This window comes from Hyla sarda, chromosome 11, assembly GCF_029499605.1.
Source record: "Hyla sarda isolate aHylSar1 chromosome 11, aHylSar1.hap1, whole genome shotgun sequence".
In the NCBI taxonomy this organism is placed as follows: domain Eukaryota; kingdom Metazoa; phylum Chordata; class Amphibia; order Anura; family Hylidae; genus Hyla; species Hyla sarda.
The window spans coordinates 69,437,286-69,454,103 of record NC_079199.1 but is presented as its reverse complement, the minus strand read 5'-3'; the positions used below and the strand labels follow the sequence as shown (position 1 = coordinate 69,454,103).

The window sequence follows — 16,818 nt, the reverse complement described above, 5'->3', positions numbered from 1 at the left end:
TTTTTTATTTGTAATATACATTTTCCTTACAAGCAGAGAGCTTCAAAGTTAGAAAAATGCAAAATTTTCTAATTTTTCATCAAATTTTAGGATTTTTCACATGGAAAGGATGCAAGTTAACACAAAAACTTACCACCATGTTAAAGTAGAATATGTCACGAAAAAACAATCTCGGAATCAGAATGATAACTAAAAGCATTCCAGAGTTATTAATGTTTAAAGTGACAGTGGTCAGATGTGCAAAAAACGCTCTGGTCCTTAAGGCCAAAATGGGCTTGGTCCTGAAGGGGTTAAAAGAGCCTCACGGGTTTTATTTTTGGCTATATTTTTTGCTCTGATTGATTAGTGTAGCTCTAGAGTAACCCTTAGCCAGTAATCTCTTATCAATATCGGTGCATGTATGCTCAAAGGAGGTTTCTGTGGATGAAGCACGTTTGGCCCTAATGTATTCTCCCACCGGTAAATTGCGGGTAACATGACTGGGATGGCAGCTTGTCGCAAAAAGAATGCTGTTGCCTGAAGTAGGCTTTCTGTACATTTCTGAATGCACCGATTTGATAGATATGTCACCCGTCAAGTGTACATCCAAGAAATTTATTGAAGGCCCCCCCCCACTCCAATGTGAACCTTAAATTTAAATTATTGTTGTTGATGTATTTGAGGAACAACGTGGCCTCGTCACGGGAGTGGGACCATATTAGGAGGAGGTCGTCTATATATCGGCCGTACCAGTGCACTGCACAGGCATAAGGATTGTCGGCCGAATATAGATGAACCTCCTCCCAGTATGCCATGTATAAATTGGCTAAACTGGGGGAAAATTTTGATCCCATGGGCATCCTGTAATTTGAATGTAATGATCAGTTTCAAAGCGGAAAAAATTATTCTCCAGGAGAAAAAGCAATGCATCCAGTAAAAAATTAGATAATGTCACATCATAGTTACTGTACTTTCTAACATGGTATTTGGCTAAACTGGGGGAAAATTTTGATCCCATGGGGCATCCTGTAATTTGAATGTAATGATCAGTGTCAAAGCAGAAAAAATTATTCTCCAGGAGAAAAAGCAATGCATCCAGTAAAAAATTAGATAATGTCACATCATAGTTACTGTACTTTCTAACATGGTATTTGACAGCCTCTATTGCCATATGGTGCAGAATGCAAGAATAGAGGCTAGTCACATCACAAGATAACCACGAATAACCGTCTAGCCAATCAATTTTCTTTATAGCTGACAATAAGGCTTTAGTATCACAGACATAGCCTGCAGTGCGTACAACCAAGGGCTGCAACAGCGAATCCACCCACGATGCCAATCTTTCATGCACTGATCCAATCCCTGCCACTATGGGACGTAACGGTGGAGGGAATAGGAATACCTGTTTGTGGATCTTGGGTAGTGCATGAAAGACTGGCATAATCGGACAATCAGGACAGAGAAACTCACCCTGTTGCTCACTGAAAATATTCAGAGATACACCATAGGATATTAATGCTTTTAACTCCTTTTTCACTATTTCCGTAGGATCACTAGGGATTTTTCGGTATGTTACCACATCACTAAGCATGTTTAACACTTGGTCATGATATAGTGATCTATCCAATATGACCGTAGCTCCACCCTTATCTGCTCCCCTAACTATAATGTAGGGGTTCTGTTCCAGTTGTTTGAGAGCTTTTCTTTCTGCATTGGTTAAATTATTAAAGGATGTTTTTTTGTTGTTGTTTTGAGAAAGATCTTTCAGATCTCTCTCCACACGACCTTGAAAAATGTCCATGGATTCAGTTCTCGCATTGACCGGATAAAAATAAGGGTTGGCTGTTTTAAAGCTTTTTTTAGTGTTAGTGACTGGGGTGATGTCAGACACAAAAGATTCTGCTGACAAATCAACCATGTTGAGCATAGCACATTGATCCTTAAAGGAGTGATGAAGTGGTAATTGGTTAGTTCCCAAGGTATTCAGACACATGGGAGGTGTGTCATCTCCCATGGCAACATGATCATTATTAGAGTTAAAGTGACGTTTCACGGTAAGGAGTCTTACAAAGCGATTAACATCCTGTAATGTCCTGTATAAGTCAAAATTTTGATCCGGCACAAAATGTAAACCTTTTTCAAGTGCCCTGATTTGTTGAAGGGTCAAAATGCTGGCTGAAATATTAATTATTGAAGATGAAATATTGTTAGAATTTAGTGAATGACATTCCTTCAAAGGTGAATTTTTTAGGGGTGGTCGAGTCTCTGATACACAATCAGTCAGCGTCTGTTGGCCTGATGTCTGGTACGACGGGTGTTTATATTTTCTGTGTTTTCGTCCTGCTCTGTGCCCCCTGCGTTTGATTTGTATTTGTTTTTCTTTTTTACTGGTTTTATTATGGGACCATTCCCGTTTTTTGACACATTAATGGGAACTGATGCAGTATGTGGCATTTCCTCCTCTGATACATCGGTACAGTTATCTGTGGTGTCAATGTCTGATGAACTAAAATTGACATTTTTCTTTTGTGTTTTTGAATCATTGTAGTTGGTGTTTCTCTTTAGAATGGACCGGGGATGTTTATTCGGGAAACGCCTTTGCCAGGTGTATACCGAATTAGTGGCATAGTCATGGAGATCCCTGTTGAATTTAGTCTTTTTGACATTAGTTATTGCCTCCTCGAGTTCTTGTAAATGTTTATTTATAGTGGCTTGTAATTCTGTCATGTCTGAATGAGTCCTATATTTATCCAATGATTGAGTAAGATCACTTATGTTAGTTTCAATGTCTTTCAACTTTTTTTGTTCCCGTTCTATTATTATATTTATGAGCTTAAAAGAGCATTCAGATTCATTGTTCCAACGTTCCTGATATTCATCCTCCAGAACTGAGGTGGATTTTTTTTTTCTTATTCGCAAACCCCGGGGCACCATTTGATTTTCGACATATTGTTTTAAAGTTGTTGCATCCCACCACAATCGCAATTGTTGAGTTTTTTGGTGTTCAAGGTCCCACATGAGCTTACGAATGTCAAATGGAAACGTGGGATTATTTTCCTTTGAAAAAAGGTTTGTGACTTTATTTAAGCGTTCTGTGTTGTCAAGGCTTAATTCAGAAAAATGGTTGCTATCAGCAACAGCCGATCCTGGATTAGATTCCATATTAGTACTTTTGATTGGATTGTAATAACGATAAGAAATGTAGTGATAAGGTAAGTCACAAAAAGACTTTTTGGTAATATTCTCAATAATAAAGAAGGCTCCTTGACAGGAAAAAATATTTGACACAATGTAATATATGTATTGGCAAGCACGTGAGTCAATTGGCATACTGGGAGGAGGTTCATCTATATTCGGCCGACAACCCTTATGCCTGTGCAGTGGACTGGTACGGCCGATATATAGACGACCTCCTCCTAATATGGTCCCACTCCCGTGACGAGGCCACGTTGTTCCTCAAATACATCAACAACAATAATTTAAATTTAAGGTTCACATTGGAGTGGGGGGGGGGGCCTTCAATAAATTTCTTGGATGTACACTTGACGGGTGACATATCTATCAAATCGGTGCATTCAGAAATGTACAGAAAGCCTACTTCAGGCAACAGCATTCTTTTTGCGTCATGTTTTGCAGTCATGTTGCCCGCAATTTACCGGTGGGAGAATACATTTGGGCCAAACGTGCTTCATCCACAGAAATCTCCTTTGAGCATACATGCACCGATATTGATAAGAGATTACTGGCTAGGGGTTACTCTAGATCTACACTAATCAGAGCAAAAAATATAGCCAAAAATAAGACCCGTGAGGCTCTTTTAACAGAAACCAGTACCAAAGTCAATTCTGACAGTGTCAAGGCGAGGAGCATAATTACATTTTCAACACAATATAGTACCGATTTTCCAGCGATCAAAAGCATTGTATCCAAACATCTACCGGTTCTATATGATGATGAAGTTTTGACTTCTATTTTGCATGAAGGGGTCCAGTTTGTGGCCAAAAGAGGCCGTACGCTGGGCAATCAATTATCACCAAGCGACATAGCTAGCAAAGAGCCTTCGAATACCTGGCTCTATCTTAAGGTTTTTTTTTAAGTGTGCCCGAAATAGATGCAATCTTTGCAAACATGCTGCCAGATCGACAGAATTTGTGTGAACTGTAAATGGAAATAAATATCCTATAAAAACGTTTATTAATTGTGACACCACACATGTCGTTTATCTGGCAACATGCAAATTATGCAAATTGCAATATGTAGGTTGCACCACCAGAAAATTGAAGAGACGCATATATGAACATTTTCACGGTTCACACACTGCGGTTTTTAACATGCGGTCTCTATCTGGTTTGTCAAAACATATCCATGAAACTCACCAAGGTGATGCGTCCTGGACATTTTTTAACCATGTATCATTAAAGGTTAAATTTTACTTACCGCCTTGTGGAGCTGGAGCCCCCTTCCCTTCTTCCCTTCATTGGATCAGTTTGCTTCACCGAGGATATGGCTCGGCCTTCCTGCTCTCGTGCTCCCTGCAGACTCAATGAATCACGGTGAGCTGGAGTCCTTTTTGTCTTTACTTACATTTACAAATCTGTTCAACTTTCTGGCACCAGTTAATTAAAAAAAAAAAAAAGTTTTCCACGGGAGTACCCCTTTAAGTAATAGACAGACCCCTATTTTATATTTATATTCAGGGACTCTAGTGACAGGGACTGTTCCCCATGAATGGCGTTTGGCAAATGTAGTGGCAATATTTAAAAAGGGGTCAAAAGGTGATACCGGGAATTATAGGCCTGTTAGTTTAACCTCGATTGTCTGTAAATTGTTTGAGAGTTTTCTAAGAGATGCTATTTTGGAATGTTACATAGTTACATAGTTAGTACGGTCAAATAAAGACATACGTCCATTAAGTTCAACCAATGTCTTGATAAAAATAAATGCATGACTCCATATCAGCATGGCTTTTTGAGGGATCGGTCCTATCAAACTAACCTGATCAGCTTTTATGAGGAGGTGAGCTCCAGACTGGATCAGGTGGAATCGCTGGATGTCGTATATCTGGATTTTTCCACAACATTTGATACGGTGCCACATAAAAGATTGGTGCATAAAATGAGAAGGATGGGGCTGGGGGAGAATGTGTGTAAGTGGTTAAGTAACTGGCTTAGTGATGGGAAACAGAGGGTGGTTATTAATGGTACTTATTCTGATTGGGTGACTGTTACTAGTGGGGTACCACAGGGGTCACTCTTTGGTCCTGTTCTTTTTAAAATATTCATTAAAGGGGGTACTACCGTGCTGACAACATATCCCCTATCTAAAGGATAGGGGATAAGTTGCTTGATCGCGCGGGGTTCCGGCCACTGGTGACCCCCGTGATCTCGCACTCAGCACCCCGCTCTCATCAGGCCCCAGAGCGGGAAGGAATTTATACCTCTCGTATGAGGATTTTTGCCTTCCCCTGGATCAACTCAGTAGGTACTCATTAGGGATATAGGTTGAACTTGATGGACTCTGGTCTTTTTTTCAACCTTATTAACTATGTTACTATGTTACTTCAGCTTGGACAAAGCCATGATTTTATAAGCCATGATTTCTAAAAAAAGGAAATAAAATTTTCTTATAAAGTATATTAGAAAGGTTAATGTTTTTCCAAGATGTACTACAAGTTTCTGACGGTGCCCATTTAAGACCAAAAAATCAATTGGGAAAAGTCCCTTAAAAAATTAAAAATTTATAGAAAGCAGTTCTTAGTCATTTAAATATGTTCTATTCACCAATCTTTGATAGATATTTTGCCATTTGTCGAAATCATTGTTATCTGAACTGAAAAGCATACTGTTTGCAAAGTAAACTTGTGGCTCACCTGAGTGGTAAATCTCCCCCTATGACTCTATAATAGGATATCACATTAATGCTATGCTCACATACAGTAATTTGGGACTTTTTGTGGCCCAAAAAATGGCAATATTTTTCCCAATAAATTCTTATGAAATTTATGAAATAATGGGATCTGACAGGTACACTTTAACTTATAGTAACCGTTTTTTGGGTTAACTTTTTCTGTAGCCCAAAAATGGCTGAAAATATGGTGAAAGGGCCAAATTCATAGTGAGAACATGTTCAAGTGCTAAAAGAGGGCTCAACAGCACCAGAACTTTTTAATGTCTTTTTAATGAGGCCCAAAGTGAGCCTCGAAAACCGGAATGAACATAGCCTTAACACTTTGACTAAGTACTTAACACTTTGACTAAGTTGCTTCTAAACACCTGTATTGTATGTGGTCACTGGAATTGTCCGTAATTTGTAGAACAGGTTTATTCAGTAAAAATTATACAAGTATATCACCAGTAGGGATGAGCGAACTTTAGAAAAATTAGATTTGGACGATTTGACGAATTGTTCGAAAAAATTTGGTTTGATCTGAATTTATTTGCAGCGAATCTATATTAAAAATGGCTATTTCTGGACTACAGAGATCCCCAATAGGGTGTAGAACACTTTGCTGTGTTTTAACACGCATATGGAGTGTGCTGGGGTAGTGAAATAATACGGTTATTCAGAATGACATGCAATGACTACCGGCATCACTTTTAGAATCGCTGCCGCAGAGCAGCACAATGACAGAGCCTGGAGGTGGCATCAGTATGAGGAGACCATATAGTGGCTAAATGACACAGCGTGGAGGTGTTGGCAGTATGAGGAGACCATTTAGTGTCTGAATGGCACAGCCAGGAGTTGGCAGCAGCATGAGTAGACACTAGGGCTTCACAATCCCTAAGAAAAAAAGACGAATTTTGAAATAAAAATTTAAGATTTAGGATAGCTAGTGCTACCATAAAAAAATGTTTAGGCCCAGGCCCAGCAGCATCAGTAAACCATATATTGGCTGAATGACACAGCATAGAGTTGGCTGAAGCATGAGGAGACCATATAGTGTCTGAATGGCACAGCCTGGAGTTGTCAGAAGCATGAGGAGACCATTGAAATGTAAGAATTTTAAATAGAAATCTAATATTTTTAAATTGAAATTGAGGGTTTTGAAATTTAACTTTTCACTCCCAAGTTTGTCTCCTGGGGCCCAGCGTGTGGGTACAAAGGACCGAATCTAACAAGGAGTCACATGGCACATGGCACAGTGACAGAGCCTGGAGGTGGCATCAGTAGGAGGAGAAAATATAGTGGCTAAATGACACAGCGTGGAGGTGTTGGCAGCATGAGGAGACCATATACTGGCTTAATGACACAGCGTGGAGGTGTTGCCAGCATGAGGAGACAATATAGTGTCTGAATGGCACAGCCAGGAGTTGGCAGCAGCATGAGTAGACACTAGGGCTTCACAATCCCTATGAAAAAAATATGAATTTTGAAATTTAAATTGAAGATTTAGGATAGCTAGTGCTACCATAAAAAATGTTTAGGCCCAGGCCCAGCAGCATCAGTAAACCATATATTGGATGAATGACACAGCCTGGAGGTGGCTGAAGCATGAGGATACCATATAGTGGCTGAATGAGACAGCCTGGAGGTGACAGCAGCAGCATCAGGAGTCCTGAAAGTGACCATAATGCAGAGGAACTTCTGAAACTGGGGACCACCTTAATTATGTTTTTCAGTATCCATGGCAGTACAATGAGAGAGCCTGGAGGTGGTAGCATCAGCATGAGGACACCATAGAGCAGCAGAATTAGAGAGCCTGGAGGTGGCAGCATCAACATGAGGAGACCATATGGCAGCACAATGACAGAGCGTGGAGGCCGTAGTTTCAGCATGAGGAGACCATAGAGCAGCACAATGATGGAGCCTTGAGTTGGCGGCAGCAGCAGCATGAGGGCCATGCCAAGTGAGGGTTGAGTCTGAGGAACCCACTGACTGTCGACTGGGGGTGTCAGATGTCACTTGGGATGAAGTGGATGACCCAGTGAACCGATCAATCATGGCTGTTGGGTTGCTGGTCGAGAAACGACTACTGGTTGGCATCGGGAGCTCAGACCTCTCGCTGCAACTCTGGCTGCCACACGTCCCTACTCTGCTGCAACCTCTGCCTGCATTTGATGAATTTAGGCCTCTGCCACTGTCCACTGTTCATGTCCTGGCACTACTCTGCCTGACATACTTTTTGCGTATATCAGGGGAGTACAATATGTTTCACTACGCTTTAAACAGTATTTGGCTAGAACAGCAGCAGGTGTGCACTATTAGCTGTCCTTTCACAGTATGTAGGCCCTTGACAGATTAACAGTTACAAAATAGTACACTACTTTAGATATACGTATGCAGTATGCACTTATGAGGGCAGAAAAATGTGCTACAGTATGCCTAAAAACTCTGTAGTTATGAAAAACACCAGCCGGCAATTACTTTTGTCTGTCCTTTCACAGTATTTAGGCCTTTGACAGATTAACAGGTACAAAATAGTACACTACTTAGATGTACGCATGCAGTATACACTGATGAGGGCAGAAAAATTTGCTACAATATGCCTAAAAACTCTATTTTTGTAAAACGCCAGCCGGTGATTACTTTTGTCTGTCCTTTCACAGTATGTAGGCTCTTGACAGATTAACAGGTACAAAATAGTACTCTACTTAGATATACGTATGCGGTATGCACTGATGAGGGCACAAAAATGCGCTACAGTCCCTTAAAAAAAATATATATATTTTGTAAAAAAACAGCAGTACACAACAGAGCTGCTGCCCAAGAAAAGCTGTGTACTAAACACAAAATGGTTGTAAGTGGTTGTAAAAAAAAAAAACTTTGCAGAAACAGAACCACTCTTGTCCATAGGTTGTGTCTTGTATTACAGGTTGGTACCAGTGAGGCTACTTTCACACTGCTGTCATGATCCTGCCTGTTCTTGACCCATTATTCATCAGTGAGGCTACTTTCACACTGCCTTTATGACCCACCCATAACAGGTCCGTTATCGGGACAGGTTACAATGATTATAAAGCGGTCTGTTGTTTTACAAGAGTATAGCGGTAGAAAAAGACGGTGCATTTACAAATTTTTCTCCCGCTATACTCCTGTCGTTTTGAAATGGGACACAACAGATCATGAATTAACGGATCAAATAACTGATCACAACGGATTATAACGGATGGCCAATGTCTGTTATTTTAACGGACATTCTGTGTAAATAGTGGACATTGACCATCCGTTATGATCTGTTATTTTATCTGTTATTATCCGTTGTTAACAAAAAAGAGAAAACCAAGAGCAGTTGCTACTGAATAATATTCATAAATTTTATTGATACAAAGTCCAATTAAAAAGTCACCACATGTGACTAAATAAGGTAGAAAGCAGATTACCAAAAATTTGTATTAAAGCAATACATGAGATGTGAACAGTTTTAACCATAATACGTGGGTGAGGCAAGTGTAAACTATGGGTCATAATCGGGTGACAAAACGTACGTTGGGACGGTGCAGACAGACACCTCACTTACCCATGGTAACGCCTGTCTGCATCCCAGCGTCCCTTGAGAAAGTCGGGTGACGAAACATACGTTGGCACGGTGCAGACAGGCATTACCATGGGTAAGTGAGGTGTCTACTACTCTTTGGCAATTACTTAGTGGGCAGTGTCTATTATAGGATAGAGTGGGTTACCACAATCTAGTTAGGGGTGGACAAATCTGTGCCCTCCTGCATATTATACTGCTCACAGAGCCTCCATTTACTCCCTCCACCTCATTTGGCATATGGACAGTGATTATGACCCATAGTTTACACTTGCCTCACCCACGTATTATGGTTATAACTGTTAACATCTCATGTATTGCTTTAATACAATTTTTTGGGTAATCTGTTTCTACCTTATTTAGTCACGTGGTGACTTTTTAATTGGACTTTGTATATTATTCAGTAGCAACTGCTCTTGGTTTTCTCTTTTTTGTGGGTATAAGTAATTATGGAGCTATACTGATATATTTGGACATAGACCCCCAGCACACTGTATTTATAATGTGTGGTTAATAACAAAAAACAATTTTTTTGGTGCTGTAATTTTTTGTCTTATATTATCTGTTGTTGTCTGATCATTTTAACCCCCTTTTTGACTTGATGGGGGAGAGGTTTTACTGAGCATGCTCAGAAGCAATAACTGATCATAAGGGAATATACAATTAATGGGTAGTAACGGTTGGTCGTTTGTGGTCATCCATAGACTTCAATGTTAAAATTTGAACGTCCGTTATTTGACCGTTATGTTTGACGGGTGAAAAATTTGTGCATGCCCCATTTTTGTCCCCTCAAAATAACGAATTTCATTCATAAGGGGCTATAACTGGTGACAACAGATGCTCAAAAAATCCCATTGACATGAATGGGATTCTTTGACGGCCAGTTTCAGGATTTTATAACAGAAGATGATTACGGGAGAATTTACAGGGTGACAATGGTAGTGTGAAAGCGGCCTAACTTGAATGGGATTGAATAGCAATAACAAACATAGCCCTTACAGCCTCTTGTAAAACACAAAAATCAGTCCTGAAACTCATAATTCGGAGCAATGCTCCATTGCACTATTCATGCATCTTCTTGCAAGTTCATCATATCTGATATTTCAAGACAGATTAAAAATTCAGATTTTTATTTAATTTGTCTAATTTCAGGTGGTGCGGCCATGCGGGCAGGCGTACAGGAGGGTGATCGTATTGTGAAGGTTAGTCTCACTTTGTGGCATTGTACACAGTACTACAACCCCCATTAAGTTTTCTCCTTTGAAATAGTGTTGCTTAGTCAGTGAATTTAAACCGTCTTGTTATACTGTATTATCTGCTGTATATCTAAGCCTGGCATGTGTCGGACTGTCTTCGAAGTCTAATATATGTGATGCTGCTGTGATGAACCGGTATATCTAAGCCTATGTGTGGTACAGTTCCAGAAAACTACATTGCAATGTTATTCAGTTATTCCTCTTTTTCTCCAGGTGAATGGCACATTGGTTGCCAACAGTTCTCACATTGAGGTGGTGAAGCTCATCAAGTGTGAGTGTTATCTATGATCCTCAGATTATTTGACATATGCTCTGTATGATCCACAGACTTCATTCCATTAGGGCCCCTGCAAAAAAAAAAAAAAAATATATATATATATATATATATATATATATATATATATATATATATACCCATTGAATGTACCTCTATGAATCATTAAAACAAAAAATGTGTTCCTCAATGTAAAACATGTTTCTTCCTTATTGGCTGCAATGTATTAACTGACTGTTAGGCCATGTTCACATGGTGAAATTCTGCGGGAATATTCAGCGTAAAAATTCTGCTGCAAAAAAGTCCATTCATTTCTTGTGCTTTTTGCAACAAAAATCCTGATTCCAGCATCCGCAGAAACATTGAACCTGTTCAATGTTTCTGTGAATTCTGCTCGGTCCTATTGCCGCCCATTCTAGTAAATGTGCAGAATGTCCGCAAGTATTTCTAATAAATGCGCACAATGTCCGCACGTATTTCTAGTAAATGTGCAGAATGTCCTCAAATATTTCTAGTAAATGTGCAGAATGTCCACAAGTATTTCTAGTAAATGCGCAGAATGTCCACAAGTATTTCTAATAAATGCGCAGAATGTCCACAAGTATTTCTAGTAAATGCGCAGAATGTCCAAATTATTTCTATTAAATGTGCAGAATGTCCGCACGTATTTCTAGTAAATTCGCAGAATGTCCGCACATATTTCTAGTAAATTCGCAGAATGTCCACAAGTATTTCTAGTAAATGTGCAGAATGTCCACAAGTATTTCTGGTAAATGTGCAGAATGTCGGCACGTATTTTCCAGCGGACATTCTGCTCATTTTCAGCCCTGTGAACCCAGACTTAATGTTAAAAATACAAAAGGTTCAGTAGCTTATGCCATATCTAGTTCAGATGTATGGTTAGAAATTTGCCATCAGTCTGCAGGAGGAAAAACCCAAGGTGAATATCCAGAGGGAACAAGATCCCGAACTCAGGAGAAGGATGTGTGGTTAAAAGGCCCTTGCTCTTTTATTAGAATACTTGTAAAAACATCTTAGTATAAAATCAATGGCAGAAAAAACAAGTATAGCAGCTGGCAAACCTTTGTTTTGAAATGCGTCAGCTGCTAAATGCATTTTTTTCTAACCATTAATGTTCTACTAAGAAAATGATGTTTACAAGATTTCTAATGACTGAAGGATCTTGTTCACTCTGTGGATACTCTCCTTGGTTCACCTGACTCTTCACTGACATAAGTTTATATGAGCCATGAGAGTTATCATAATTTCCTTTCTAAATGTTTTTTATTTTTTTTTATTTGAACCAGCTGGAACATACGTTGCACTCACCCTCCTTGGTTCTCCTCCGCCTTCCTCAACAATGTCTGGACAAGATCGAAGCTCTTCGGCCTCAATCAGGAATTTGTCTTCTCCGGTGCCACCCCCTCCTCCCTTGCCGCCTCCCCAGCGCATAACATGTCCTAAGCCACTACAGGTAATGGCTATGATGTCTGTATTGTTCCATGTAATTTCCTCTTTTTAAAAATGAAAAAAAAAACATTAAAAAAAAGCAAAAAAATCATAAATTTTAAAATAATTGAGCTTTCTCTATCTATTGGGGGACACAAACCATAGGTATATGCTGCTGTCTCTAGGAGGCTTGACACTATGGCAACAAGAGAAGCGGCTCATCCCAGCAGGGTATACCCACCCACAGGCATCTGAGCTAATCAGTTTTAGCTAAGTGTCTTAAGGAGGTAGACACTGGTCTGTGTTCTCCCCAGACCATGTCTCACATTTTTTGTTTTCTAGGTTTAGGGACGTTTAGATTTTTATATCCCTTTTCTTTTCTGTTTTCAGGCGGGGACTCAGGAACAGAGCATTCACAGTTTCCCCATTTGCGATTGAGGGGGCACAGGCATAGTGAATGTACTGTCAAACCCCTCTCACCAATGGTCAGCGCCTGGGGTTGTACCTCAAGGGTCCGGGTCCCCCACTTTTCCCTGCTCATCTCGCTGTTACAGCCCGGCATGATGCAGGTGACAAAAGCTGACTGAAGACTTCATTAGGTAAGTTCTTCAGACTGAGGTGAGTATTTTTCCCCCTTTTTCTTACAGGTTAGGGTACTTTCAACCTCTGGAGACTCCCAGTTTTGTCCCACCCTAATCACCTGGGCAGCTTCTTCCACTGAGGACTTGGGGGCCTGGTCAGGAGGGACTGTGAGCCCTCCTTACTTAATAATAGGGTCTCTCTATCTATTAGGGATTGGGGGACATGCAGTGGTGTAGGACTGTTAAGTGTCTTAGTCTTAGCAAGCGCCGGCATTCCCTTCCTCAGCAGCCGCGGCTACCGACTTTCACTTTCTGTAGCTTCAGCCTGGCCGCATCTCGCGCCTTGGCAAAGTTCTCCTGTCCAGCTCCCTTTCCCTGTCACTCGCATATACTATCGTATATGCGCTCGGGCCTGGGAGCGGGTGCCATTATCCCGGCCGCATGTTATTTCGGCCGCGGGCTCTGCATGGACTTTAGCTCCGCCCACCCAGCGTAGATTTAGTCAAAGCATGCAAATTAGCCACAAATTAGCGCTGTGCGCGCTCAGAGGGGTTCTAAGGTCCAATCAGAGATGCCCTTGTTTTATCACGGCCCCCTCTTTTAATTGGTCTGTCATTCTTAGCCCCTCCCCTCTCTCTCCCTCTCTCGGCTGCACTGAAGTTCTCCTCACAGCAGCTGCCCTCAGGGGACACAGACACCTGATGAGACTGTTTCATATTACTATGTCCGAGCCCAGACCTGTTCCTCCCTCTAAGCAGTTAACTGGGACCCTGGTCACCTATTATACCTGCAAGGCCTGTAACACAAAAATGTCTGGTTCTGCTGAACCCACTTTTTCTGCCTGCACCACTGCTCCCCCAGACCCCCCTGTTATTTCTACTCAGGATGCCCTTCCAGACCCTGTGGGTTTGGCTATCCCTCCAGTCTGTGTATCCTCCCTCTCCCTGTCTATCTCCAACTTGGCTCAGGTCTCCCGTTCTGTGGTGACTGCCTTGAAGAGGTCCTCCCTACGTCGACCCTCCAGAGAGACCCGCTCTCCTTCTCACTATACTAACCGCTCTCGCAAGCGTAATAGGGGTAGATCATCCGACTTATCTCCTGAGTCTTCTAGCAGACACAGGTGCTCCCTTCACATGCATCGCCCTGCTGCTCCAGCTTGCCGCAAGCGTCTCTCCCCTAGAGGATACTCCCCTGGTCGGCACTCTGGCTCCCCAGTACCAAGTACCAGGTCAGTATCTCACTCTTCCAGGGCTACCTCCACTCATTCCCACTCACCTGGAGAACTTGTAGATGAGGTTTCTGATTCGGCCTCTGACTCAGAGGACCGCACAGATCTGTATGACACTGGGGACTCATTGGTTTTGGCCATAAGGGACACCTTCCACCTAGAGGACCCAGGAACTTCGGACGTAGCTCCAGAAGTTTCCTTTCATTGTGCCCGACCGGCACCCAAGATTTTCAGCTCTCGCGTTGAATTTGACGCCTTGCTGGAGTCTGCCTGGAGGCACCCTGTCAAGAAGTTTCAGGAAACAAAGAAGGTTCAAGCGCAATATCCCTTCGCCAAGGACCTCATTGCTCGGTGGACTTCCTCCCCAACTGTGGATCCACCGGTCTAAGGCGACTACCCTGCCATTGGCTGATGTGGCTGCCTTCAAGGATCTGGCGGACAAGAAGGTGGAGACCATGGCAAAATTTGCCTTCGAGGCAGCAGGTTCCTCCCTTCTTCCTGCCTTCGCTTCTGCCTGGGTGTCAAAAGCCCTCTTAGTCTGGTCTTCCCAACTCCGCCAGGGTATTCTTTCAGGATTCCACCCACCCCCCCCCCCCCCCCCTAGCTCTCCAATGCTCCAAAGCTGGAGATTTTCTGTGTTCTGCTTCCATGCAGTCAGCCTGCTGTGCTGCCTTTGCCACTGGCAACCTGGTAGCCCTCCGTTGCTCCATGTGGCTTAAAGCCTGGGATGCAGCTGCTTCCAAGAAGTCTCTAACTGGACTTCCCTTTGCTGGTTCTCTGCTTTTTGGCAAGCGCCTAGATGATATTATCTCAGAGGCGATGGGCCAAAAGAGTTCCTTATTACCCCAGATATAAGGCTTGCAGCACTACTTCCCATCGGAAGTCCTCCTCTTTCCGGTCCTTTCGGACTTTTGGTCCCAATAAAGGGTCCAGGCAGGCACCTTCGCGGGACAAGAATGCTCCCTCCTTCCAGACCCGTCCCTCCTGGAAATCGGATAACCGTTCCGGACGTTTTGCGGCCAAATCGGCAAACCTACCTCGGCCTGAAGGGATGCCCTCACCCACGGATTTTTCTCGGGTGGGAGGTCATCTCTTACTCTTCCGAGATGCCTCGACAACGCACATTCAGGACTCCTGGGTAAGGGATGTGGTAGCCAACGGGTACAAGATCAAATTTGCCTCCCTTCCAAGGCATCGCTTTTTTCTTTCCCGGGCCCCCCCGGTCCCCCTCGCTAGCAAAAGCATTTTGGGGCGCACTCCAGTCCCTTCTCATCCAGGGAGTTATGTTCCCGGTTCCTCCCAGGGAACGTTTTCGAGGCTTTTACTCCAACCTCTTCGTGATCCCCAAGAAAGGTGGTTCTGTACGCCCAATCTTGGATCTCAAGCGTCTCAACCAGCATCTTCTACTCCGCCATTTCCGAATGGAGTCTCTCCGTTCGGTGGTGGTATCCATGGATCAAGTGGAGTTTCTTTCCTCGGTGGACATCAAGGATGCCTATCTCCACATTCCAATATTCCCTGGTCATCAGCAGTACCTCCGCTTTGCGGTTCCACAAGGCCATTTTCAGTTTGTGGCTCTCCCCTTCGGTCTGGCCACTGCTCCGCGGGTCTTTACCAAGGTCCTGGCGCCTGTGATAGCCCTTTTACAGACAAAGGGTGTCTCAGTGATTCCTTACTTGGACGACCTCCTGATCAGAGCTCCAACCAGGGCTCAGAAACGGGAGAGTCTTGGTCTCACCCTCCAGGCATTGTCTCGCTTCTGTTGGATGGTCAACCAAGACAAGTCCAACCTCTCTCCTACACAGTCACTGGTTTTCCTGGGGCTCCAGTTCGACATGGCCGCTGCCAGGATTCGACTCCCGCCGGACAAGCGGCTAACTCTTTTGTCAGGAGTCTGATTACTTTGGAACCCTGCCCCAGTTTCCATTCGCTTGGTGCGAATCACTTGGGAAGAGAAACCGCGGGCCCCTAGAACCGTGGTCTCAACCGCCAAATACAGCGACTGTAAATTGGGGCGGAAGTCCTGGGTAAATTGCATGGAAGTCCTGGGTCGGATGGTGGCGGCCATAGAGGCCGTGCCCTTTGCCCAGTTTCATTACCGTCCTCTTCAACTTGCTATTCCCTCCCGGTGGGACAGGTCTCCACTGTCTCTCGACCGCAAGATAGTTCTCTCTCGACGATTTCGTCAGTCCCTTCTATGGTGGCTTCGCTCCCCCCCTGCTCCTTCAGGGGCGCTCCTTCCTGTCCCTCCACTGGCAAGTTGTCACAACGCATGCCAGTCTGTCGGGCTGGGGATGTGTTTTCATGGATAATACGGTTCAGGGTCTTTGGTCCCCCCAATGAAGCCCTTCTCCCCATCAACATATTGGAACTGAGGGCAATCTGTCTTTGCCTGCTTCATTGGGAGCTCCTTTTTCAGGACCACTCTGTGTCCAGTCGGACATCTCTACTGCTGTGGTGTACATCAATCGCCAGGGCGGCAGTCGCAGATAAGCAGCGATGGCCGAGGTTACCAAAATTCTTCTCTGGCTGGAATTCAAGTCCCTGGACCCCTTGGCTCTAGCCGTGGATGCCCTGGT

General features: G+C 43.1%; 1 protein-coding gene across 10 annotated transcripts in view; it reads left to right on the top strand.

Moving 5' to 3' along the window:
* The window catches only part of ARHGEF11 (Rho guanine nucleotide exchange factor 11), a 399,339-nt gene that overhangs the window by 192,037 nt on the left and 190,484 nt on the right, over nucleotides 1-16,818 (top strand). For all 10 annotated transcript variants that reach the window (XM_056546646.1, XM_056546639.1, XM_056546640.1 and 7 more), the window contains 3 exons: nucleotides 10,604-10,653; nucleotides 10,921-10,978; nucleotides 12,289-12,455. In XM_056546646.1, the coding sequence (XP_056402621.1) occupies nucleotides 10,604-10,653; nucleotides 10,921-10,978; nucleotides 12,289-12,455 (275 nt within the window). The remainder of the gene's footprint in view (nucleotides 1-10,603; nucleotides 10,654-10,920; nucleotides 10,979-12,288; nucleotides 12,456-16,818) is intronic.